The sequence below is a fragment of the Eriocheir sinensis genome, chromosome 8, assembly GCF_024679095.1.
Source record: "Eriocheir sinensis breed Jianghai 21 chromosome 8, ASM2467909v1, whole genome shotgun sequence".
Lineage (NCBI taxonomy): Eukaryota > Metazoa > Arthropoda > Malacostraca > Decapoda > Varunidae > Eriocheir > Eriocheir sinensis.
The window spans coordinates 3357054-3384307 of NC_066516.1; the positions used below are offsets into that span (position 1 = coordinate 3357054).

Sequence of the window (27254 nt, forward strand, 5' to 3'; positions counted from 1 at the left end):
TGCAAATTTTTTTTTCTTCCTATTTCCATGCTGACTGCTCTTCTGCATGCCTCCTTCCTCCCTGCTGTGGCCTCACTGCACATCAGGGTTGGAAAAAAACACGATTAAAAAATAAAAAAAATAAAATAAAAAAATAAAATAAATACAGACGCCCCCCAACATTCACGGCCTCAACGTTCAGATTCACTTATACGCTGGTAGGGTAATTGCGACACCCCCCGCCGAACGCGGATGAAAACTCGCGTATACGCGGTCTGCAGCGCCCAGCTCGAACGTTGTGCATTTAGTGTTTACCTTCGAAGCTGGAAGAGAGAAGTCAGCTGAAAGAAAAGGTTATACGTATAGTTATTCGGGGTAAAAAAAACATAGGGCAAGTTGGGGTAAAAAGTAAGAAAGCGATACAAAGCGGAACAAGTTACATGAAGAAGAATACGAGGAGACAGTTTGTTTACCACATGCGAGTGAAGCCAGCAGTGCTCTAGTGGAGTTTATACAGCTTTTTTTAGTTTATCATGGCCTCCAAGCATTCCTCCACGTCTTCTTCAGGTGTGAAGAAGCCATGACGTGTTATGACACTGAAGGAGAAGTCAGAGGTTCTAGAGAAACTGGACGCTGGTATGAGTTTTGCAGATGTTGGTTGGTGTCACAAGGTGAATGAGTCTATTATTTGCAGCATCCGTAAAGCTGGAGATAAAATATGCAGCAGTCTTCGTTGCTCAACAGATGTGAGTAACAAGGTAGCCTGCGTTAGTCGTCGTGATCTTCTTCTGGAGAAGATGGAGGCAGCACTATCACAGTGGATGGATATTCAGACTCTGGAGAAGCACTCTGATGTATCGTATGGTGTGGTCCGGGCCAAGGCCATTAGCTGTATGAAAGGCTGCTCCAGGAGGATGAGGCTCGCCCTGGGACATCAACAGCAACTGAACAACATGGTGGATCTTTCACAGCTAGTAAGGGGTGGTTTGAGCGGTTCAAGAAACGGCAATCGCTGCATGGCATCAATCGACATGGTGAGAGTGGGTCAGTAGATAAAAAAGCGGCGGAGCAGTTTAAGGCGATGTTTATCAAGTATGTTGCCGAAGAGGGGTATCAACCTGAGCAGATTTTCAACGCAGACGAAACGGGCCTTTTTTATAAGAAGGTTGGTCGCAAAACTTACATCAGTAAGAAGGTAAAAAAAACTACCAAGGTTCAAGTTGGCCAAGGACCGGGTTACGCTGCTGTTTTCCGGTAATGCTGCAGGAGACTTCCGCTGCAAACCTCTAATGGTCTACCGCTCACAAAATCCACGCAGTTTAAAAGGTAAAAATAAAGTGCAGCTACCAGTGTTTTGGCATGCAAACAAAAAGAGTTGGATGACTGCAGCAATTTTTGAAGACTGGTTTCAGAAGTTTCGTGCAGGAGGTGGAAACGTATCTGGCCAAGAAAAATCTCCACTTCAAAGCTGTGCTCTTATTTGACAACGCTCCCGGCCACAGTTCACGGAACAGCACATTCGATCATCCATCAGTGAAAGTGATGTTTTTACCTCCCAACACTACCTCTATCTTGCAACCCATGGATCGTGGAGTGATACGGTCCTTTAAGGCCCACTACATCAGGCGCGTTTATGACCGGGCCATCAAGGCAATCGACAGCTCGGAAATGCTTACCATGCTTGATTTCTGGAAAGCCTACATCAGGGATGGCATAGAAGTTATTGGAGATATGTAAACACTTTGCACAGTTTCTGTAGTTTAATGTTCTTCCTTAGTAGTACACTTCACTCTGACTCTTCACTTACCACTAGCTTACTATCACTGGGACTGGGCCTCTCTCGCCCTCTTCTCCTATATATATCTAGAACAGTACAGTCTAGAATATTACAGTATACTTTAGATCATACAAGAACATGTAGCAAAAATATATGCGAGTTGGCCGTTTCTCCGGGAGCCTTCTAGAGGCCTATGGTCGCCGGGGAAGCTTCCAGCACAACACTATCCCCCTTAATTGTGATCGTCCCGATCACATACTATGTACAACCCTAAGAGAATTAATCAAAAACATAATAATCGTCGTATCGCTGTGGACGCCTGCGTTGTCTCTGTCTTCTGTTCGTTGCCTCCTGCGCGTCTGTCTCCTGGTGCGCCTCGTCGTCGTCCGCTTCTTGGGGTGTCCCTGGAACATCTGCCGAAGCCGGGAGGTTATCTCCCTCGGCTGAAAGGGCCAGGAGGCCTACGTTGTCGTCGACCTCCTCTCGGTCCTGGACGTCCCTTGCGTTTTCGTCGGCTGCTGGATGTCTGTAGTTGTTCCAGGTGTAGTTTCCCGGACCGTGGTCCGTGGTACCTCCATAGGCGGTTGACGTGGACAACTTTCGGCTTGGTCTTTTCCGATCTCCGGATTCGGTAAGTCACGTCGGAGAGGCGTTCTAGCACAGTGTAAGGGCCTTCCAGGGGCGGGCTCTGTAACTTCGGAGACTGTCCTTTCTTCCTCTGCGGGTTGTAAAGCCAGACTCGGTCTCCTTCCTTGAAGTCAACGTGGCTTGCCCTCATATTGTAACCGCGCTTCATGGCCTCCCCGGAGAACTTCAAGGCACCTCGGACTTGATGGTGCACCTCTTCCAGCCGTTCCTCTAGTTGACGGGCAAAACTGGAGGCGTCCCTTGGAAGGCTTTCCCCAGGAGGCCTTCCTGTCAGTAGGTCCACCGGCAATCGCAGCTCACGTCCAAACATCAGCTTTGCCGGTGAATACCCCGTAGTCTCGTGGGCGGCAGACCTGTAGGCCATGAGAAGCGCAGGCAGCTTCTGATCCCATGAAGACTGATCATTGTTGCACTGCTTGGCCAACTCCTGGCCCAACGTCCAATTAAACCTCTCCACCATTCCATCTGACTGTGGGTGCAGAGGGGGTCCGGGTCTTCTTGATACCCAGAAGCTTGCAGCACTCAGCAAGGACTGTTGACTCAAAATTCCTTCCCTGGTCGGAATGGAGCTCGTTAGGCACACCGAAGCGACAGAAGAACTCCTCCACCAAAACCTTGGCGATGGTAGTGGCTTCCTGGTCAGGGATGGCGTAGGCTTCCGCCACTTGGTGAAGTAATCCATTGTGACGCAGATGTACCTATTTCCGTTCGTCGTCAGAGGCAAGGGTCCTGCTATATCCACTGCCACCCGTTCCATGGGGCTCCAACCTGGTATAGTTGCAGTGCTCTTGGGGCCCTTCTTTGCAGCACACCTCACACGCGTGACACCATTCTTCCACGTCCTTCCTCATGCCAACCCAGTAGAACCTTTGGCGCAGGCGACTCAGTGTCTTCTTTACCCCTAGGTGTCCGCTGGTGATGCTGTCATGCATTTCTTTCAAGACGCCTTCGGGACTTCACAGGTAACACCGTGGACCAGTAGTGGTCAAGACCATCATGAGAGACCCATCGTCGCTGCAACACCCCGTTGTCCATCCGAAGAGTGTCCCACTGAGTCCAGTAATTCTTGGTGGTAGGGCTTTCTCTCGAGATTACTTCCCACCCAGGTCGCGTTGACGACTGACTCAGCCACTCCATAATTGGTCTCAGATCTCGGTCCTCCGCTGCAGTTTCCCAAGTCTCCCATGGCACCTCCGCTGTCTGTTCCACTGTAGTGCGGCGGCACATATTCTGGACGCTTTCTGGAGGCAATGTTGACACTCAGGTAGGCAGGGGCTGTCCGCGTTACCGTGTGTTAGTCCAGATCGGTGCACAATAATATAGTGATGCTGCTCTAGTTTACCTATCCAGCGAGCAAGCTGGCCCTCAGGGTTTTCAGTGACTTCAGCCACCGCAATGCAGCGTGATCCGTGCGGATGGTGAAAGTTGCACCGTACAGGTAAGCATGGAAAAGTCAAGGCTAGTGACTACTGCCATGAGTTCTTTCCGGGTAACGCTATAGTTTTTCTCGGCTGGAGTGAGCTTCTTGCTGAAGTAGGCCACAACACGTTCCATGTCGGCACATGCCTGGGTCAGCACTCCACCAATCCCTCATCACTGGCATCACAATCCAGTATAAAAGGCTTAGAGGGGTCTGGGTAGGTGAGTACGGGCGAGCTGATGAGGGCCTCCTTGAGCTTCTCAAAGGCAACCTGAGTTTCCGCTGTCCACTCAAACTTGCGCCCTTCTTCGTCAGGAGGTGCAGTGGTGCAGCAATCATGGCGAAGCCTTTCACAAACCTGCGGTAGTATGAGCACAACCGAGGAAGCTCCGCAGCTCCTTCACGTTGGTGGGTGTCGGCCAGTCCCAGCCACCTTCTCAGGATCAGTGCGTACTCCAGCCTCGCTCACGATGTGTCCCAAGTATTGGACCTCCTTTTGGAACAGACAGCATTTCTTCGGGCTGAGCTTAAGGTGTGCAGCTCTAAACCGGGCGAAAACCTCTGATAGCCTTTTCATCTCCTGCTCGAAGGTCTGGCCAAAGACAATCACGTCGTCGAGGTAGATGAGTGCCGTCTTCCAGTGAAGTCCCTCCAGCACCCTCTCCATCAGCCGCTCGAACGTGGCCGGCGCGTTGCACAGGCCAAAGGGCATGACCTTAAACTGCCACAGGCCTTGACCGTAGGAGAAGGCTGTTTTCTGTCCTGCTCCGCCATTTTGACTTGGTGATACCCAGACTTCATATCCAGTGTTGAAAACCACTTGGAGCCCACCAAGGCGTCGAGCGTGTCGTCGATCCGTGGGTGTGGGTATGAATCCTTGATGGTGAGATCGTTGAGGGCTCGGTAGTCCACGCAGCACCTGAGGAACCGTCCTTTTCCTGACGAGCACTACAGCAGACGCCCACGGGCTGCTGGACCGCTCGATTAACCCTTGTTGCCGGAGATCATCCATTACCTCATCCATCTCCTTGCGACGGGCTGGTGCCATCCTTCGAGGAGCTTGCTTCACTGGGCGGTGGCTACCTGTGTCGATGTGGTGCTCTACCAGGTCCGTACACCCCAAGTCCAGGTCTCCTGTGGAAAACACATCTGCATTTCTCACGAGAAGCTCCCTGAGCTGTTCCACTTGGGGTTCCTCTAGACACTTGGAGCTCCTGTCAAACAGATCGCGCAGGTTGTCAGGCAGCTCCTCCTGGGGCTTCGTCAGGGTTCTCCTGCAGACACAGGTTCTTGGTTTCTGGTCGATCTCTTGGCACAATCCCACCATGGTCCCTTGTTTTATTTTCTTTGGGCTGAAGGAGACATTGGCCACGACGACAGGCACTTCCGCTGCAGCAGGGTCTAAAAGTACTTCCTACAATCACCCCGTTTTCTACCGGGCATCGACTTCCACTCTCTACCACACACAGGCTAGCCGGGGGGGCACCCGTAATTTGACAGGGTAACAGCATCTCCGACCTCGGAGGAATAATGGTGGTGCGCTTGACCGTCACTGGCAGGTCTTGCTTGTTCACAGTCGTCAGTGGCACCCTCCTTCCTCCTACAGTCAGCTGCTTAGCGCGGAAGTCCAGCTCGCACCTGTGGGAGACAAGATAATCCATACCTAGGATGCAGGGGTCATCCATGTCGGCCACGTACACAGAGGAACTCTTCCTTTCCTCCGAGCTCAAACTTCACGTCCACTGGGCCTCTGAGCTCTGCGTAGTGTCCTGTGACTCCGCACAGTCGATGCGGCGTCTTAGGAAGCCGACGATGACTCACCACGTCAGGCCGCACCAATGTGCGTTCCGAGCCTGTGTCGACGACCACAGGCCACAACACTCCGTCAACCTTGCCCTCCACTTGGCAGCTTGTCATGGTGGTTCTCCTGCACACTGATATCTTCGGGGCATGTACAGGACAGACTGGTCGTTGCCCCGTGAACCAGTCCTTCTTAGTTTCCCAGTGGTGGTCCCTCGTGACACTCATTCTTCCACAGGTCCAGCACTTGGGTCCTTCCTGGGCTTCTTCTTAGCGGCACCTTCATATTCCTTCTTCCTCTTATAGCATTCGTTCTCCTTGTGCCCAACCTTCTCGCAGTACCAGCACGTTCTTTCGTGCCCTAAAGCCAGAAGTCGAGTCGTCCCTGAAGCAGTAAGCTAGACCCTACAAAGGACTCAAACTCCATGGCACGTGCCAGAGCTTCCTGCATTGATGTTGGCTTTGTTTCTTCAGCTGAGGGCTGTCCAGGGCATCGATGAATTGATCACGCAGCAAAACCGTCAGCAGGTCAGGGGTGGCACCTGGGTATGCCTTGTGCGCCATGCTCTCAAGGTCGTTCTGGTGCTTGGTCCCATATCGTTGCTCCAGCGCCTGTGCAGCCCGCTGTAGCTGCCCTTTGTCGCATTGTCGAGCTGGGTCATCCCATCCGTTCCGAGCTGCCAACAGCTCAAACTGAGCGCGGTAAGCCTCCCAGGAGACCTTGCCATCAAACTCCTGAGGCTTCTTTCTAACAGGCGAACCCAGCAGACCCATGGGGCTGGCGGAACTTTGCGGGGATAAACTCAGGCGAAACAGGGCTCAAACTACCCCGGACTTGCGTAGGAGAAGCATCTCTTCAAGGGCCTTCACTCTGTCACTTACTTCTAGTATTTCTTTGTGTCGTCTCCCGTACCACCTCCATCTTTTGTTGAAGATTTGTGTGTTCTTTCTCCACTTCTATCAGGCGTTGTCCCAAGTTCGTGGTCACATCAGTCATTTCTCTTCGAACTGATTCACTTCCATCTTGTACTGCTCTTAGCTGTAGCTGTAATCCCAGAAGCGATCTTCTAGCTGTTCTTTGAGTTCTTGGAGTGTTCCTTCTTGTTGTTGCTGTGCTCTTTCTTGTTGTTCTTTGAGTTCTTGGAGTGTTCCTTCCTGTTGTTGCTGTGCTCTTTCTTGTTGTTCTTTGAGTTCTTGGTGTGCTTTTTCTTGTTGTTCCTTGAGTTCTCTGACACCAGTGTTATGCCGGACGTGTTACTTGGGTTCCCGTGTGTCAGTCAGAGACGTGGGGGGAGGATATGTAAACACTTTGCACAGTTTCTGTAGTTTAATGTTCTTCCTTAGTAGTACACTTCACTCTGACTCTTCACTTACCACTAGCTTACTATCACTGGGACTGGGCCTCTCGCCTCTTCTCCTATATATATCTAGAACAGTACAGTCTAGAATATTACAGTATACTTTAGATCATACAAGAACATGTAGCAAAACCCTTTGCTCGTTTCTCCGGGAGCCTTCTAGAGGCCTATGGTCGCCGGGGGAAGCTTCCAGCACAACATTATTAACCGTTTCCTTGCACGCGGGACGGGATGCGACTATCCTCTCAGGCGCAGTCAGGCAGCCCAATGGGGGGTCTCGTTTAACCTCTGTAACTCAAAAACTATTCATCACAGCTAAAAACCAAAAAACACCATTGGAAAGAGGAGGTCCAGATCTATAGGAGTCGGTTATGTATGCCTCTCTTGTGAACGTACATGCACATTCAGGGAGTGTTGAATGTTAACACTCACGTCGGTGCGTGCGGGATGATCAGCCATATTGAGGGAACTGCGGACATTTCTCCTTCAGATTCTGGCAAGGGATTATTGCCAACTGCAATATTTACACCAATTTGGTCAAAGAATCAGTCAGGTGATAGGTAGGTGAAGCTATGCAAAAATGGCGCTATAAAGGGCAAGAACATCCACCAGTTACTTGTCCGTAGATATGCTGCGCTGGGCTATGATTTTCTACCAAATTTAGTGAAGAACCCACTCAATTGGCAATCCTGTGCTGTGAGAATTAGTGTTGGAACACTTTCATACGCGGGAGATTTGAGTGCGGGTGGAGCTCGCAGCGAGCGTTTAGCACCACCAGCAAATACGCCTAATGCCCGCTGCAAGCGTTTAGCAATGAAAGGGTTAAGGAGGTCTGGGACTGTTACCAAGACAACACTTAACTTCTGCTGGCAAAAGCTTTGGCCCGAAGTAGTGAATGACTTTCGAGGGTTTGGCATCGATAAGGAAGTGAAACAAATTGTCAAATTGCCACAGAGGATTAGTGGTGATGGTTTTACTGATATGACAGAGGACGATGTGTACGAGCTCATTGATTCACACAACGAGGTACCAACAGATGAGGAACTTCTCAGCATGGTTGAAGAAATGAACGCTACTCCAGGTGAAGGGGACGATGATGATGAAGAAGAGTTCAGCCCAGAGTCTGCACAACCCTTCACCCTTTGTGGGCTCTGCCAGGTTTTTCAACAGGCAGAACAATTTTGTTCAATGCTGGTGGAGATGGACCCACAGGTAGAGCATTCCACTATGATCAGAAGAGGGTTTGAAGCTCTGCTAACGCCAAACAGGGAAGAAAAACATCGCTTGGAGATGACAGCGAGGCAGTCCCTCATCACCATTTTTCTTTAACCCACGTCAGCCAGGCAGCAAATTGGGTCATCACCGTCACCTTCAACCTGTGGATCAACAGCCTCTCCTGCACTGTCAGTTGTTGTCATCCACATGGAGAGCATTCAGGAAGAGGAGAAGCAAGAGGAAGAGAAGGAGCAGGTCGACGACCCGCTCTCATGTTGACAACACCACTCGCCCGCCAACCACCACTGCCTACGCACTCACACTCACCACAACCAACCACAGAGTGAGTGTTAAATTATTACAGTCCATATTTAATTTGTGATTTGTGTATGTAACACTATATAACAATGCTTAGAAATGCCTTAGAAATCCATTTTTTTATTCGATCGAGATGGTTCACTGCACCACACCTGCCAGTGTTTACAAACAATGCTCGGCTGCTGCACCGCCGGCCTGGCTCCTGCCTGGCGCACACTCGCCTGTGTCCACACACAACTTTCATTACTCATCAAAGACCTGTAAAAATATTTGTGGTAAATTTCCGCAGCCGCCATCAGTTGCACGTGTGCCCTCCACGTGTTGGTGTAAGGGAGGCGACACCTGTTGGGAGGCAGGTGGGTGGGTGGGTGTTTGCCTCCACACCTCACCCTTTCCACCTCCCGGCCGCCATCACGCGCAGCCTCTCCCCTCACCCTTGCTCTCCTTTCCCCTTGCCGCCACATGCGCTTTGCTCGTTCCGCTGTCCTCCCCCCTGCCCCCGCACACCACGCTTGAATCGTGCTCATCCCTCACCTTCCTGACGCCCCTGCCCCTCCCTCACCCCTCTCCCATCTCATGGCAAAGTGTGAGGCTCTGTTACATCCCTACCTTAGAAATCCATCGTTTTTTATTTGATCGAGATGGTAGAACGAAACCCTATTTTCCCTACTTGATTATAGTCCCATTGATTGCGGATTCGCGGATCATGGGAATCTCGCAGAACCAAATACCAGCGCACGGCGGAGGGCTTCTGTAAATAATAATAATAATAAAAAATAAAAAAAAATAAAAATTAATATATATATATATATATATATATATATATATATATATATATATATATATATATATATATATATATATATATATTTTGCAATAATCCTTTTTTGTTTCCACTAATTATTTGTTTCAGTCTTTTGAGGCCATTTTCTTGTATTAAACTTTTTTTATTGTGAACTTAAACCTGCCTGCTAAAAGAGTTATCACACTGGGCAATTTTTCCTCCGACCTCCGATTTCATTAAATCTAAATGTTCCCAAGTGTGAAGTGACATTACATGTTGGTCTCATTCAGAAATGTCGTATGGCTATAAGCTGAATTAACACATATCTTGCGGCTGGCAGCAACCCCGCTGCCACGATGATTTGAATGTGAATATCTCCAGTTTGCCGGTAGCCACCAAACAGAGAAGAAGTGGGTGTTATGCTGGCAGCTTGTAGAGCGTAATTGCGCCTGGCAGAAAGCCTGACCCACATGGGGGCAGGCCGCAACAATGTAATGTTTTATGAATCTGTTGTGGCCTGACCCATTTTGTGGCAGGCCATCAAGATGGCTTTTCTGTGCATATATATATATATATATATATATATATATATATATATATATATATATATATATATATATATATATATATATATATTTTTATTTTTATTTTTTATTTTTACGTCGTGGCCTATTGCGCCGGTAGGCTTCTTCCTGGTGGATCCTGATGGTCGGTCCAAGGCTTCTTCCCGGTGGATCCTGCTGGTCGGCCCAGCCCGTTCTGGCGCAGGTGAGTGTTTATAGTGGCACCATCTTGCACTGGCTCATGCTGCCCTCCCGGAGCTCATCTTTAATCCTAGAATCTAGAGTCCGGGTTGATAGGTGGTCTTCTGGACAGCATGTGGGTAGTTTTAAGCCACTCGGCGGCGGCTGAAAAATCCCAGCTTGGTGGCACCGGTCGGGGATTGAACTCGCGTCCTCCTGAACGCGGGGCCGTCTTGCTATCCATTCAGCCACCGCCTACCCATATATATGAATATAAACTACTGCATATGATATATTATTACAATTGTTCAACTGATTGCCTTATACAGTAAATTAACCAATTCTACATATATTTTTTTACTGGTAATGGAACCCATCAATTTGTCTACTGTTAAGAAGGCGAAGAGTGTCATTTCAGAATATGGCTCTGGTGATGAAGATTCCTGTGGTGAATTATACAGTCCATCTTCAAATTATGACTCCTCATTGAACAAAGGATGGAAAATTGCAGCAAAAAGAGCAAAGAAAGTGTCAACCTTTTGTGCTGGCTATGAGGGTAGTCCATTCATGTGCCTGGATTGCTTCATTGTGAAACATCATGGCAAATATCATGCAAAGAGAGAACAATGAACTCAAAATATGGGAATGCACATCTTTTGTTTATTCATTATGTGTTCCAAGCCAAGGATAGTTATTTGTCGTGAACAGGAAGATTTTTTAATTTTTTTTTGAAAATGTGATTTTTTTGTGGATATTTATAGTCTATGATGGAAAACTATATGGGATATTTGAGAAAAAAAAATAATTAAATGTAATTTACCATATTTCATAATAGTCTCAATTCAAGGTAAAATTGAAATGGCTTAATGGTCTACAAACAATATCATTTTTATTGATTATCTTTCTTTAATGCCTTATCCATAGAAAGGGAATCTTTAATACAAAAAATATATTAAAAGGTGGATACTATATTGGATAATTAGGAGGATAGTAATTAGCATCAAAATGACCACCGGTGGGTCAGGCCGCCACAAGGGAATAAACTACCTGACCCACCAGTGGGTCGGGTCGCATGGAATGTGTTAAATCAGATTTTTTTTATTTGAATAAATTTTTTAATTTAAATATTTTTTTTTGCAATAATCCTTGTTTACTTCCACTAATTGTTTGTTTCAGTCTTATGAGGCCATTTTCTTGTATTAAACTTTTTTTTTGTGAACTTAAACCTGTCTGCTAAAGGGGTTATCACAAAGGCCAATTTTTCCTCTGACCTCCAATTTCATTAAATTTAAATATTCCCAAGTGACACTACATGTTGATGTCTCATTCAAAAATGTTGTCTGGCTATAAGCTGTCTGTGTGCTAGACCCTGCTCTGGCATGTCACGGTCGTCATCTAAGTGATAATCATCATCATTGTGGTCACTATCACTGCCATCATCACTGCCATCTTGACCATCCTCCTCCTCCTTCTCCTCTGGTGCTTGGATGTTTCTTGCCTTACAAATATTGTGAAGGACAGCACAACAAGTCACAACTTGGCAGGTTTTCTCTGGGCTGAGACGAACCTCACCTTGAAGAACGTGGAATCTTCTCTTCAGCTGCCCAATTCCACGTTCCACCAAATTGCGTGTAGTTCTGTGTGCCCTGTGTGAAATGGTTATCTAATGAGTAATGATGAAGCATAAAGTGCATTAAGTTTTAGGGATTATTATTATTCCACTAGTGCTTGTGCTCTTAACTTTTTTTTTTTCCGCAGCAAAAATGGCTGGCCAAGGGAAGCAAAAAATACAGTAAAAAAAAAAAAAAAAAAAAAAAAAAAAAATTCCTGCTTAACTTGCTGGCCACACCATAGGCAACAGTCAGAGAAGAATGGCCGTGATCAAGAGAGGTGTCCTGACACCCCTCACTTGAAGGAGTTCAAGTCGTAGGAAGCTGGAAAAATAGACATAGGAAGAGAGTTCCAGAGTTTACCAGTGAGTGGGATGAAAGAGTGAAGATACTGGTTAACTTTTGCATTAGGTAAATCGACAGAATAGGGACGAGAGTAAGTAGATAGTCTTGTGCGGCGGGGCTGCAGGAGGGGGAGAGGCATGCAGTTACCAAGTTCAGAAGAGCAGAAAGCATGAAAATAGCAGTAAAAGATAGGGTTAAGATTCGTTTTATTAACGTGCCAGTATTTCACTACCTACCTTATGAAACATAACTAGCTCTTCATATATCTTTTCTACAAACCTTCAACAATCATGGAAACCCTTTTTGAATCAAATTCAAGGACTATTTTTTTATTGTTGAAAATAGGCTAGGCTAGGCATGCCATTTTACAGATCTGGTATCTGGTTTGGTTCGTTTACTATTATGGTCGGTTATGTTACTATTTAGTTCGGTTAGGTGACTATTAAGTTCGGTTAGGTTACTATTACATTCAGTTAGGTGACTATTAAGTTTGAGCAACGTTAATAAAACAAATCTTTACCAAAGATAGCAAAAGATGCAACATTGTGGCGAAGTTTAAGAGATTGAAGACAGTTAGTCAGAGGAGGAGAGTTGATGAGGGTGGCGTTAGTTAAGTGATATTTATCTTAGTATTTTTTTTTTTAAGGTGAGAGTGGTGTACATGAGTGAATGTGTGTGTGCGCCTTGTCTTGGCTCCCCCCTCTTCAATGGAGGAAGACAGCCAAGGTTTATAGATATATGGATAGAAGTTTATACTTAGTTTAGGTAATTTGTGCTGACAAAAAAAATTCTGGTAAATCGTTGGTGTTTTGATTGCTTTGTTATAAAATTGATTTTGTCACTAATTTTTAATTTAATTTGCTGGCGTGCCACTTCGCCGATGGTCTCTGGACAGTTCACCGAATTTTCAGCGAACCGTCCAGTGGTCAAAGATTATGGGCCATTAATTCCTACAGTAGGCTCCGAACATTGGGGAGGCGATTCTTGGTACTGTTTTCTTCTTTGTTATTGGTTAAAATGTGAAATATTTGAGTTAAGGAAAACGAAACATGGGAAAAAAACAAAAAATATTTATTTGTAGCAGAAAGGTACAGACATGCAAGGAAAAAGACGACATTAAAAATGCATTAATGTAATTTGAAAGAGGATTTATAATTATTGTTGTACTTTAAAAAAAAAAAAAAAAAAAAAAGGTAGGTGTTTGCCCATACTCACCTCTCGCAACCAAAACTGGCTAGGGGGCCATTGAGACTTTGGGGAATGCGGTGGTAAACATGAAATGCTTCGCAAATGCATAGTTTTTGAGTTATGGGGGGTTGAAAAATACCCTAGATGTAGGGAAATTCCTTACAATTACTTAAGATGTAGGGAAATTTCATACATTCCGGGTTTTTTTACAACGTAGTACGGAAACCATGCAATTTCACTCACTCTCCATACCAAAGGGGGGGTTCGAGGGGGGCGAAGCCTCCTGCTACAGCATTATGGTCATAATGGAGCAGCTATAAACTGTAAGTAATTTACGTCATAGGAATCTTGCAACCCTCATATACGACTATGTATTCACTTACTGGTAACATGTACGAGCGCGTGAAGCAGGTTTGGTACCACATACGAACGCGTGAAGCAGGTTCGAACGCAGGTTACTTGTGTTCAATGTCCCTCAGTTAGCTGTTAGGTCGTAAAGTTCGGTTGGGGTACTTTAAGAAGAGGGGGGGGTCCAGGGGGGGGGGGGTGGCGCAGCCCCCCCTTGGTTAGCAGGGGGGTCGAGGGGGGCAAAGCCACCCCTTTTAGCAGTTCGTAAAGTTCGGTTGGAGTAGTTTAAATATGCTCCCCCACCCAAATACCCCAACCTCCCGCGGGTCCCCCAAGATCGTTGGGGGAAGGGGATTAATTCAGCTTCTTTACTTTTAAGTACTTCTGCCTTCATATTATGGTTGAGGGACATGTATTTTGTTTTTTTAACTCTATATATGATATATGCAGGCATATTATCGTATTCTGGAAGCGCGGAGTCAGTATCCACAATCACCTTGTATACTGGGAGTACAAACCCGTGAAGCAGATTCAACATGCAGTCAGTAAGGATTCACATGTTCGAACAGCTCGGGCAGGAGGTTCGAGAGCCTTCACTTGCTCTAGAACCCGCAGTACTGTTTAAGGTGCGGCGTTGGATGGATCAAGGCTAGCCGGTGGTTTTGCTTGTGTCAGAGATAAACAATGAAGATACACTGTGTTTGGTGCCACGGACTCTACTTGGGAGGACAGAAACCTTGCGATGAGGTGAGAACCTACTAGAGAGGGCATGAGTGTGGTGTAGGTGGTTTATATGAGCGCAGATGGCCTCCAGCGCCACGCCAGATGGTGAGGTGAGCATCGTTTGGTGGGTTCACTATGCTTCTCTCCCAAAACAAGATTGGGGATCCAGTGAGTGTGTGGTTTCCGTATGGGAAACACTAAATTCGTCGCAAACGCTCATTTTTAGTGGTGGTGGGAGGAAAAATCCCTAGATTTAGGCAATTTCCCTAGATTAGAGAGTTTTTATCCTCCCCCCCACAAACACACTAAAAAAAATACGCGATTATGATGGATTTCGTGTCCCCTACCTGAAACCCCGTGTTCCCACCAGGTCCCCAGGCTTGTATGGGGGGGAAGGGGGAGTATGGGCAAACACTAGAATTTTACCAAAAAAAAAAAAAAAAAAAAAAAAAAAAAACCTGGTCATTCATAGCTTGATTCTTATTAGGCTGGGCAATATTTCAGGGTGAGAGGGCTAATTTTGCTTTCAGCATAATTAATCATCCCAGATGTTAAAGATTTGTGTTTGATACTCCTTGTAAGTTTTTTGTGTTCAAAATTCGTAACTGATGCCTCATACCATAGGCCTACATGCAAATATTTTCCCATTTTTTCCTATGTTATATTTTGGTTGGAGTAAAGTATTATACTATATATTACTGAATTCTGTACTGGCCAGAAGTTAAAATATTCGTAGATGAGTAAAAATTGTTTTCTTCCATCACTCAGGATTATTCTGCGTAAGGATAAAAAAAAAAAATGGAGATGATAATTGAGGTAATGGTGCAACGAAAGCTTGTTAGTGACATAGACTTGCGAGTGTGAGGGAGGAGGAACGATCGAAGGAGGCGACCACGTCATGTACATCATGACAAGCTTAAATATCTATGTAAAAATTAGTTAAGAAAAATAATAATTATATTGGTATAAGAATGAGTATAAGAAAGTAGATACGTAAACAATTGTGTACTAGGTGATATCTTTAAATTTTTGTCTACATACGAATAATTGCTGAGTGATGGAAAAAATAACTTATTTTTACTGTTACCCTTATTTTGTGTATGTTTTAACAATAAAAGAAAACCCTATCTTATGCTATCATCATTCTTACTTACAGTGCCATCAGTGTCGGGCAAATAAATGCGTTCATGGTTTCAAGATGGTATTGGTGAACTGGCACACCGGTGAGTCATCCTGCTGGACGTTTCGCCGGTGAATGAAATAAGACGGTTCGCCAGTATCGCCAAAGTGGCACACCGGCAAAATGTCCTGCTTCTGTTAGGTTACTACTATGTTTGGTTAGGTTAGTATTACGTTCGATTAGGTTACTATTAACTTTGGTTAGGTTCGAGTATTGGTATCGATACTTATATGGTACCAGATTTTGGTACTAGCCCAACCAGTCCAAGTACTGGTATCTGTATCAAGGAAAGTGGCTGAATGGAAATATGATTACTATTTATTGATATATAGTAACACTCACAGTTTACAGCCAGCGCTGGTGAAAATAGACTTCATAAATAATATTCTACCTAATAATAGTATCTGAACTATTATTACGGTATGTTAGTGGTTTGGGTGTGGACCTAAACTTAAAAATTACCGTGATATGTTTTTACCTGTTAAAGTTTCTCTCATGTTCCAGGTGAGGTCTTGGAAATGGGGTCAGCAGCCAGCGCGTGCATCCATACTCGCTGTCCCCAAGCAGATAGCAGTTTTCTTGAACATGATTCTCCTCAAACAGCCGCTTAAGCCCACTGTCATTCAGGATACTTGCATCATCCACTGACCCTGGCCACTTTGATACCAGGTTGATTATTTTGTAGTTGGCATCAAACACTAATTGTATGTTCAAGCTGTGGAAGTTTTTTCTGTTCACGTAATCTACTTCGTTTTCCTTTGGTGTTATTATTTTCACATGGATGCAGTCTATCACTCCCACAACACCGGGAAAACGTGCAACTTGGTAAAATTCTGCCTGCTTTTCACGGATCTCCGCCCCATCAAGAGGAAACTCGATAAACCTCCTGACAAGCTGAGGGGCACTGAGGGCGGAAAGAGTTTCAGCAATCACTCTGCTCACACTACTCTGGCTCACCCCGAACTCGTCACTCGCACACTGCTGCATTTTTCCGGTAGCCAAGTATCTTAAGGTCAAGAGCACTTTCAACTCAGGGGTGAGGGAATGCTTCCTTTGAATTGGATCTTGTATCTCTCTTCTCAACAAATCAGTCACATATTCAATTCCCGCACGGTCTAATCTGTACCTCTCGACAAGTTCAGCATCGGCATACATTTCCAAAGAGTCCTGTCGAGCTCTAAACGTGCGAGGAACTCCGGCGGCGGCCATGTTGGTTGGGTCTTGGTCTGGGCATGTACGGGTCCTCCTCCTCTTCCTCTTCTTCTTCTTCCTCCTCCTCTTCTTCTTGGTTTGAGTGGGATGTAAGAAAGTGGAAGAATGTGATAGATATGGCAGTTAAAGATGAGGGATTGAGCAAGTCGAAGAATGAGATGGAAAGAAAGGAAACTCTCGACTGGTACAGGGAGAAAGAGGCCCCAAAGTGTGAGGTGTGGTATGAGGGAAGCCTGGGAGGTGATCTTTTCCGTGCTAGAGCGCAGTGTCTGGATGTGAATGCAAGGAACTATAGATGGTCTGAGTCCCGCAGCAAAGTGTGCCAGATGTGTAACAGGGGTGTGGACGAGGCTGTGCAGCATGTAGTGCTGGAATGTAAGAAGTATGACAGGGAGAGAACGAAGATGATGTATGTGTTTCTGAGCGAGATGGGACGTGGAGTAAATGGGAGGACTGGAAGGGAGTGGATGGTGCTGCTGCTGGGGCTCAGTGGAGAGACGAGTGATTGAGGCAGTGAAAGAGTTCTTGGAGGGCATGTGGCGTGCAAGATGTTGGGAATGATATCTTGCCCCGAGAACATAGACTTTCCGCATGTTTTGTTTTCTTTTCGCAGGAGCTGCCGATACAAAGGCCTGGCTGGGGAGAAATCCCGAGCCACCTGTGACATCAAGATCAAGACTTACAAAGAATGTTAGATGTGATTGATTAATTGATAGTTTATTGTTGCAGGTAAACAACAAGGGAGAAGGGAGGAACATATGCCATCCCAACCCCCAGGCAGGACTGTGTGATTATACAACTATTAATACATGTGTAGGTAGCACCATGAAACTAAAAAGATACAATGGTAGGAAGGAAAGCACAACAAGGGAGGGGGCGGTACCTTCCCCTGGACAATAAGACAATAAAATGTGGGGACGGAGAACATTGCCCAAGCACTAGATGGGAATGAATACAGAGATAGAGTAAATATTAGTCCTTAAAGTAAAATACTGCAGAGATCACAGCCTTGTATAGCACGGCAATAATTCAAGCTGCCACACACGGCATCACCACCTTGGTGCAAACTGAGGGTGTTCTTTGAGGATAGCAGGGAGGACATCATGGTTCAGGAGCCAACAAATTGTCTGGGGTAGGTCAAGGCAGTCCCATGGCTTAAACTTAACAATGAGAGGGCATGTAGGGGGCTATGGAAGAGATTTTGGTGTTAGATTTAGTAGCGAGAAGAGCAAGATTATGATAGTCAATAGGTCAGAGGATAAGAGAGAAACAACTTGGAGACTGGAAGGGGATGAGTTGGAACAGACAGAAGAATATACAAGTATCTAGGGGTGTGGATGGTGGTGGGCGAGGATGAGAGCGAGCAAGTATGATGTCATCCATGAGGTTTGGAAGAGTGTGGCTGTCCCGAGCATTATGTATGGAGTGGATGTGATGACATGGAACGACAGTGAGATAGAAAAATTGGAAGTGGGGCAGAATAGGGTAGCAAGAATGGCACTGAATGCACCAAGGTTTGCAGCAGTAGAGGCTCTTAGGGGTGATATGGGATGGAGCACTTTTAGGGAAAGACTAGTAAAGGCAACCTTGAGATATGAAGACGTGAGACTGGAACAAATGGAGGATGCAAGATTAGCAAGGAAAGTATACTTGTGGAATATATAAGAGATGACAAATGGGCGAATAAATGTGGGCGAATGATAGACAGGAATGTTATGCTAAGTAGGTGGGTGTACCGACCCTTTGAAGATAGGCAGAATGTGTTTGAATGGAGAATAACAAACAGAAATGAGGAGGGGTTTGAATGGGATCGATGTAAGAAAGTGGAAGAATGTGATAGATATGGCAGTTAAAGATGAGGGATTGAGCAAGTGGAAAAATGAGATGGAAAGAAAGGAAACTCTCGACTGGTACAGGGAGAAAGAGACCCCAAAGTGTGAGGTGTGGTATGAGGGAAGCCTGGGAGGCAGTGTTCCCACAATGTCAGAATAAGAATTCCCCAGACTAAGGCTGAAAATTCCCAAATTTGGACCAAAATTCCCCCAAAGATTTTCCTTACCTATAATGTTTAAATAAAAGTATTTTCGTGTTCGTTGTTAGCAACATACAAATTATAGAGATATAAAGTAATATATATATGGTAGGTCTTTGTATTAATTACTCCATCAAAGACAGAGGCCATCATCACTGAAGTGTGCACTATTTCACTTGCCTACACACACACACACACACACACACACACACACACACACACACTGCCCTAGGTACAAAACTAAAAACATTCGAACACATTAGATTATCAAGACTATATACATACATCAAATGAAACACACTTCAATCAAAGAAAACGGTTGACAAAATAATAAGGTAGACTTTTTTTCCGCTGCCAGATTTTATTCTCCTATAATTTTGGTTATATTTTTGCCAGTAGAACATAATAGATACCACTTAAACAACATTCACTCGAAAAATCCTTAAAATTTCCGATAAGTACTTGAAATTCCCCAGAAATCCCCAGATTTTGTCAAATCCCTAGATTTGTCCCCAAACGAGTTAAAAAGTCCCAATTTCGGAACAAATCCCCAAAAGTGGGAACGCTGCTGGGAGGTGATCTTCTTTTCCGTGCTAGAGCGCAGTGTCTGGATGTAAATGCAAGGAACTATAGATGGTCTGAGTCCCGCAGCAAAGTGTGCCAGATGTGTGACAGGGGTGTGGACGAGACTGTGCAGCATGTAGTGCTGGAATGTAAGAAGTATGACAGGGAGAGAACGAAGATGATGCATGTGTTTCTGAGTGAGATATGGGACGTGGAGTGAATGGGAGGACTGGAAGGGAGTGGATGGTGCTGCTGCTGGGGCTCAGTGGAAAGACGAGTGGACGAGTGATTGAGGCAGTGAAAGAGTTCTTGGAGGGTATGTGGCGTGCAAGATGTAGGGAATGATATCTTGCCCGGCGAACATAGACTTTCCGCATGTTTTGTTTTCTTTTCGCAGGAGCTCAGTCTCGTCTACACGGCCGTGCTGCGTAGACGTGCGTTGTCCTGTGCTCCGTCCGTGGACGGGATGCCCTGCCTTCCACGGAATAAACGGTGTCTAGAGGACATGGCTAACGACCATCCCTACTCAGCGGCTTCCGGGCAGTGTCCTGCCCCTGAGGAACGGCGCCTGTGGTCTGAGAAGACTGAAGAGATGGCCGACTCTGCCGAACTTGACCCTCGCCTTTGTTCGGAGGACCACGTGGCCAGCGCTAGCAAGCGGCTCAAGCCGGATAATCCTGGCTGCCTCTCCCCCACTGCCTCTCCTGTTAAAGCTGCCACCGCACCCATGGAGGGTGTGCAGTCTGGTAGCTCTGAAACTGTCCTGGTCGACGGTGAGGTGCCCCTGAAGGACACGCACCCAGCCGCGGCCCCGCGCCAACCCACCCGCCGCCGCCTAGACTTCCCCGCCGAGGCCGGGCTGACACCAGCCCAGCAATACACGTGGTTTGCATCTCTACTGAAGCAGCACGGTGAGTTGGAGCCGCTCTTCAAGGAGGGTAGGCTCCGACCTTATCTCACGGTCAGGGACGACGTCGCCTTCTACAAGCGGCTCCTCACTGAGGGGTTCCTCGACGTAGTTTTGGTCGAAAATGCAGCGGAGCGGCAGCACACTGTCATCATCCACAATGTGCCGCTCTACATGAATGCCAACCTCATTGAGACCCCAGACAACTTTCTGTGGTTAAAGCGCAGGTATGCGGGCACGGCCCCTCGCCCGCAGCTTCTTGGAGCAGTGGTTGGCCACGTCCCGACAGAGGTGCACCTCCTCGGGGTGGGTCGTAAGGCTGTGGAGCCCTACACGGCGGAGCCCGACATCTGTCGCCACTGTTGCCGGTGGGGCCATCAGGAGTGGCGCTGCAGATCGGCCCCTCGGTGCCGGTATTATGCGGGCACGCACAAATCAGCTCTGTGCCTCCAGAAGATCCAGGCGGGCACACCCGTCCCCCGTAAGTGCTGCAACTGTGGTGGTGAGCATAACGCCCACTACCACTCCTGCCCGATGAAGCCTAAACCATCTCGGGTCGCGGCGCCTGACCACCACCCTCAGCAAGGCCGCCCTAGGGTTGTGTTCCGCCCTGCTCCTCTCCCTCAGTCCTCGGCCTGGGCCCGGGGGGCTCCCACAACGTCCGAGTTTCCGCCCCTGCCGGGCTCGTCCGCCCCTGCTGCCCCAGCCTCACCCACTGCCACCCCTGTGCCTCGCCAGGCTCCTGCTCCGGCACCCCAGCCACAGCCTACCGTCCCCCCTGTGCCGGCTGCCAGTCCCCCCGCTGTCGATGGGTCGACCCCTGTCCTCCATCAAATCCTCGCTGCAGTCACCCAGCTGCAGGAGACGCTGGCTGCAACGATCTCCAGGGTGGCGGCCTTGGAGCAGCGAGTCTCCACGCCCCCGCCTGTGCGTGAGCTCTCCTCCATCCCGGCCCCTGCTCCAGCTTCAGCCCGGCCCCGTGCCCTGCCCTGCCGTCTGCTGGTGAGGCCATGGACGCCGATAGTGGGGACAGTGTGGTTCCCCCTGCGGGCCAGATGCAGAACACCCCTGCAACCCCACCGGCTGTGGTGACTGCAGCTGCCGAGGGAACGGCCGAACCTCGCCATGGCCAGACGGGTCCTTCACCTTCACCTGCTGATCCTCCACTGCAGTGGGAGGCCACACTCCAGGTGCTGCTGGCGCAGTTTGCTTCCCTGACTCAGCAGGTGGCTGAGCTCCATCATCGGATCACCCCACTCCTTGACCGGCAACCACCCCCTCCTGACCAGTGAGTGTGTCCGCCTCTTAACTTGGAATGTCAACGGGCTACATGCCCGCTTCACTGACCTTCACTCCTATGTCATCACTCATAGGCCAGATATCGTTGCTCTTCAGGAGGTTGGGCCACGGGTGTCGGACCTGAGGGGGTATGATTTATATGTCTTAGATGGTGCAGCAGGCAGTACCCGGGGGATGGCTACGTATGTCAGACAGGGGACGGCGATAGTTTTTGAGGACATGGGTATTAATGAGGGCATTGAATATATCACTGTTTCTTTACTCCATATGGGTGAAACCCTATTTTTTGTTAACACGTATGTTCATGCGGGGGCTTTAAATCTTGCTAACTTTCCTGATTATGTTCATGAGGAGCCGACTGTTCTTGTGGGGGATCTTAACTCACGCCACCGAGATCTTGGTAGTCACCGCACCAATAATGTCAATGGTGTCCGCTGGAAGGCCTTCCTTGATGCCTCCGAGACGGCTGTCCTCACGGGGGATAATGTGCCCACACATGTTCAGGGGGGCAGGTTAGACTATGTCACTCTTTTAACATGCCAGCTTTACTGCCCAGACCCTTATTTCCAGGTGTTTGCTGAGTGACCACTTTGCCCTGGAGACGACCATCCGATCCAGCCTGCCCCTGCTGTGTCCCGGAAGCGGTTGGCTGTCCCTGCTGCCCGGATGCCGCGCCTCGTTGCCGAAGTCGGGGCGTGGTACCATACTGTGAAGGGATCCTTTACCGACGCCGCCTCGCTGTACCACGGCCTGCTGGACACCGTCGAGAGTTTTGTTGCAGCTGGCAGGGCCCCTCCAAGGCCCGCCAAGCGCCGCCTGCAGACCTACGCCTCGGACCCGGCTTTCTCCAACTGTCAGCGGACCCTTGCCTCGTACCAGCGGCGCTGGCAGCAGGACCCCGCCGATCGGGCTGCCCGCGATGCCATGGTCGCTGTGGCGCGCCACCTCACTGAACTCAGACAAGAGGCCCGGTCACGACACTGGGTCGCCTTCCTTGCCAGCGTGCGCAAGACCCGCTCCCTGCGGGAGGTTTGGCACCATGTCAACAGGGTGAGAGGGAGGACCAAACGGCTGGTGAGTGACCCTGACCCTGCGGGCCGGGCCCAGGACCTGATGCGCCAGTGGCAGAGGGCCTCCTCCCTTGGTGGTCTCCCTGCACAACACCAGGCCGAACTTGCCCGCCACAGGGAGCGGCGGATGGCCCTCGTTCAGCACCACGTCACACTTCTGGATGACACATGTGTCCCCATTACCCACGATGAACTCCTTGCCGTCAAACATGGCAAGTCGACAGCCCCGGGCCACGACGGGTTGACTTACGACATTCTTAATGCCTTACTCGTTGTGCAAGGCGACAACCCCCTGCTTGACCTGTTCAACATGTCGTTTGCCGCAGGTTGCCTCCCCCCTCCGTGGAAAGCTGCATTGATCGTCCCCATCCCCAAGGGTGATGGCACCTTTCGCCCTATCTCCCTGACGAGCTGTGTGTAAACAGTTAGAGAGTGTTATCTTTAAAAGTCTTCTCTATAATCTGGGGGACCTGCTCTCCAAAAAATTACATGGGTTTATGAAGGTCCGTTCCACAAGTGACTGTTTTCTTAAGTGCCTTAGTAATCCAGACGTGAATTGTCGCGCTTTTGTGGACTTAAAAGGGGCCTTTGATAGGGCCAACAAGGATGTCATAATGGAGGAACTCACTCTGCAGGGTGTCCGTGGAAGACTCTTAAGCTGGATCAGGGACTATTTGTATGGTAGGAGGGCAAGTGGTCTTCCAGGGTGCTACCTCCACGGAGGAAGTGTTTGAGCTGGGCACACCGCAAGGGTGTCCTCAGCCCCATGCTTTTCAACATTTTAATGGACAAAATTGCTCGGTGGCCCTTTCCGGGCAATACTCAGGTCATTATCTATGCAGATGACATCCTTGTGCAATGCAGCAGTCCTGCTCTTCTCAGTTTAGCTTTGGAGCAGCTGTCAGCGCTGTGTGAACAAATGGGCCTTGTCATCAATGAAACTAAGACGAAATTTCAAGCCAGTGGGAGGAGAGTTTCTCATCTGCCCAGCATTAATGGCACTCCTTTAGCTAGAGTTCCTACATACAAGTACTTAGGCGCCCCTGTCAGCTTCCAGAAATCTGTGCAGAGCGTCACTCATGTTCAGAACATCTGCCTTCCTAGGTTAGCTCCTCTTAAGGTTTTGGCTAACAGGGGCCTTGGAGTCGGCATCCCTGTCCTCAGGATGTTTTACCTTTCTGTCGTCAGGTCCCTCATTGATTATGCTGCCCCTGTTTTGGTACAGTTTAGTGCGGCACAACTTCACCCCTTGGAACTTATTCAAAATGAGGCCATGCGCCTCATTCTGGGGTGCCCCAGAACTGCAAAACTTGAGGTCATGAGGGCAGAACTGAATCTGCCTCGTGTTGTGGACAGAATCTGGGAAATTACTTGTCGCACCGTCAGCCGCCTGCTTCGTGCTGGTGCAGTGCCCCTTCACCAGGCACTGGTAACTCTGCACCGTGACTCCAGGGCTCCTGTTACCTCCTACCTTAGGAAAATTTATCTCATGTTAGCAGAGACGGGTGTGTTAGAAGCGTGCTTAGGCCTAGTTTACTCCCCGGCCCAACCTGCCTGGCCTCCCTATCGTGTCAGTGTAGACGTTGAACAACTACCTTTCCCTAAACGTGATTGGCTTCCCCATGTCCTCCAGGATCACTTCATGGTCAAACTGTCCAAGTACCCCCGTGTTCGGGCTGTCCATGTGTACTGTGATGGCTCCGTAGATGGCAGCAGGTCGGGCTGTCCCCCACCCAGTACACTGACATTGAGGTTACCAGGCGGCTGCCGGGGTACCTGTCCTCGACCCGGGCTGAGCTGTATGCCATCCTTGAGGCTCTCCACACTGTAGCAGCTTTGCACGAAAATGTTTACTTGTTTGTCGATAGCCAGGCTGCATTGCATGAACTTGTGTCCTCCTCCCCTGCCGACTGTGATCTTGTAGCTAAGTGCCTGACTGCCGTCCGTGCCCTTGAGGCCGCAGGTGCCACGGTCCACTTCACCTGGGTGCCCTCTCATGTGGGCATCCAGCTCAATGAGAAGGCAGACTGCCTTGCTCGACGAGCCCTTCAGGATGACACAGTGGACCCTGGCACTGACTATACGCTTAGCTATGTTAAGAATAGACTTAGGCATTATTCACGTGATAGCATTGCTACCCAACTCAGACACTGCTGTGACAATGGCAGCGCCAGCAGCCTCCACTATGTTAGTGTCTCCCAGCGCTGTGTTTACCCCTATGGGCGACACAGTGCCCCTCAGGATGTGGTAGCAATGCGCCTTAGGCTAGGCTATAGGTACTACTGGGAGGTTAGTAACTCCCCTGGTGTCTGCTGCACGCTCTGTGCCAGGCCGAGGGGCCACACACTGCATCACTATGTCATGGAATGCCCTCTCATTGCTAAGTTTAAGCCACGGGACTGCCTTGACCTGCCCCAGACAATTTGTTGGCTCCTGAACCATGATGTCCTCCCTGCTATCCTCAAGGAACACCCTCAGTTTGCACCAAGGTGGTGATGCCGTGTGTGGCAGCCTGAACTACTGCCGTGCTATACAAGGCTGTGATCTCTGCAGTATTTTACTTTAAGGACTAGTATTTACTCTATCTCTGTATTCATTCCCATCTAGTGCTTGGGCAATGTTCTCCGTCCCCACATTTTATTGTCTTATTGTCCAAGGGGAGGTACTGCCCCCTCCCTTGTTGTGCTTTCCTTCCTACCATTGTATCTTTTTAATTTCATGGTGCTACCTACACATGTATTAATAGTTGTATAATCACACTCTGTCCTGCCTGGGGGTTGGGATGGCATGTTCCTCCCTTCTCCCTTGTTGTTTACCTGCAACAATAAACTATCAGTCAATCAATCGCAGGAGCTGCCGATACAAAGGCCTGGCTGGGGAGAAATCCCGAGCCACCTGTGACATCAAGATCAAGATTAAGATCTTCCTCTTCCTCCTCCTCCTCTTCTTCTTCTTCCTCCTCCTCTTCTTCCTGCTCCTCTTCTTCTTCTTCCTCCTCCTCTTCTTCTTCCTCCTCCTCCTCCTCCTCTTCTTACGTATGGGGGATGGAGCAAGGATAAAATATATGGATAGAATAAGAAGAGAATATGGATTGAATAAGGATTAAATATATGGATAGAATATGGACAGAATATTTGGGTAAAATATATATGGATAGAATATATTGGATGGAATAAGGAAAAGAATAAGGATGAAAAATATGGATAGAATACGAAGAAAATATGGATAGATTATAGATAGAATATAAGGACAGAACATGGATAGAATATACGGACAGAATGTAGAGAGGATAAGGATATGATATATAGATAAAATTAATGTGGGTAGGATAAGGATAAGAGATATGGATAGTATGTGAATAAAATATGGATAGAATAAATTAAGATAAAATATATGGATAGAATGTGGATAGGATAAGGATGAAATATATGGATAAAATGTGGATAGGATAAGGATGAAATATATGGATAAAATGTGGATAGGATAATGATAAAATATATGGATAGAATGTGAATACAATATGGATAGAATAGAGATAAAATATATGGGTAGAATGTGGACAGGATAAGGATGAAAGATATGGATAGAATGTGCATGCAATATGGATAGAATAAGGATAAGATTATATGGATAGAATATGGATAGAATAAGGATAAAATAAATGGATAAAACACGAAAATAATGTGACTGGAATAATGATAAAATATATGGATAGAACACGAATAAGATGTCAGATGTGGATAGAATGAGGATAAAATATAGGTATACAATGTCTGGATAAAAAATATGGACAGACTATGGACAAACTATATGGAGAGCATTTAGCGAAGGCCGCATCAACACACGCGGTGCCATCCAGGGAGCGTCCGGATAACTAACCAACTATAAGCACTGGGGAGCATACGCCCGGGGGTGCGTTGCTTCACTCAATAGTCGCCCTACTCCCGACGGTCCATCCGAGCAAGCCCCCACGCAACCAAGGATGAGAGACATATTTTGTCTCTCATCCTTGCACGCAGCCGCCCTGTCCATCCCAAGTCCCTCCCGGCAGGATCGACTGACTTGCCCCAACCGTGAGTTACGAGGGTGTCCCTTTGGCCCTTGGCCTCCTCTACCCAGGGTTGTCTTGTATACAACCTTGTGGGCAGGATCGACGTCCAGGAGCGCGCCACATGACCGTGCAGCCGGAGATGGCGTTCATGGACTAAACTGGTGACAGGCCTCGACTCAGTTTCACGTTGTGGTCGGTGGTTCAAAGCTAAGTCATTCCACGATACCCCGTGACCCTACGAAGGCACTTGGTGCCAAAGCAGCGACACACCTCTCCAAGTTAGTGTTTCAGTGTCCATGTCTCACAGCCACACAGTAAGACAGGGAACACAATTAAGCGACTTGAAGATTAGATTAGATTAGTGGAGTAGGTAGGAAGACACTTACCGAAACGGGCGTAAGCCACTCCCGGTGAGGTATATATGGGAAGCGAGAAGGGTGCTGAAGCCCTCAAAAGACCCTTCCCATGTCCTCACTTTCCGTTTCCCTATTGTCTCATCAACACCAAAGAGAGGTTCAGCATGCTGTCTAAATTTAGATCCTCTCTCTTTCCACACCACACTACATTCACACAACATTCACACACTTTCCCAAATTTAAAATTCAAAATGGCACAATTACGCTCTGCCTCGGAGTCCCCGCCTTGGGGGGGGGGGGGGGGACCACAACTTCCCCCAGGGAGGA

General features: G+C 47.9%; 1 protein-coding gene across 1 annotated transcript; it reads right to left on the reverse strand.

Moving 5' to 3' along the window:
- Positions 1-9966: 9966 nt before the first annotated feature.
- Positions 9967-17391, reverse strand: LOC126995378 (putative nuclease HARBI1). Its single transcript, XM_050854884.1, has 2 exons — positions 15915-17391; positions 9967-11688 (listed from the first exon to the last, which is right to left on the reverse strand). Exons 1-2 carry the CDS (start codon positions 16643-16645, stop codon positions 11370-11372), a joined length of 1050 nt encoding a protein of 349 aa, XP_050710841.1. The 5' UTR covers positions 16646-17391; the 3' UTR covers positions 9967-11369.
- Between the last annotated feature and the right edge of the window lie 9863 nt (positions 17392-27254).

What these genes read in the sequence shown, in the direction of transcription:
- LOC126995378 (XM_050854884.1), bottom strand. Translation starts at nt 16,645, where the DNA reads ATGGCCGCCGCCGGAGTTCCTCGCACGTTTAGAGCTCGACAGGACTCT. An exon ending in CATGAGAGAAACTTTAACAG is followed by an intron (nt 11,689 to 15,914) that starts GTAAAAACATAT and finishes CATTTCACACAG; the next exon opens with GGCACACAGAACTACACGCA.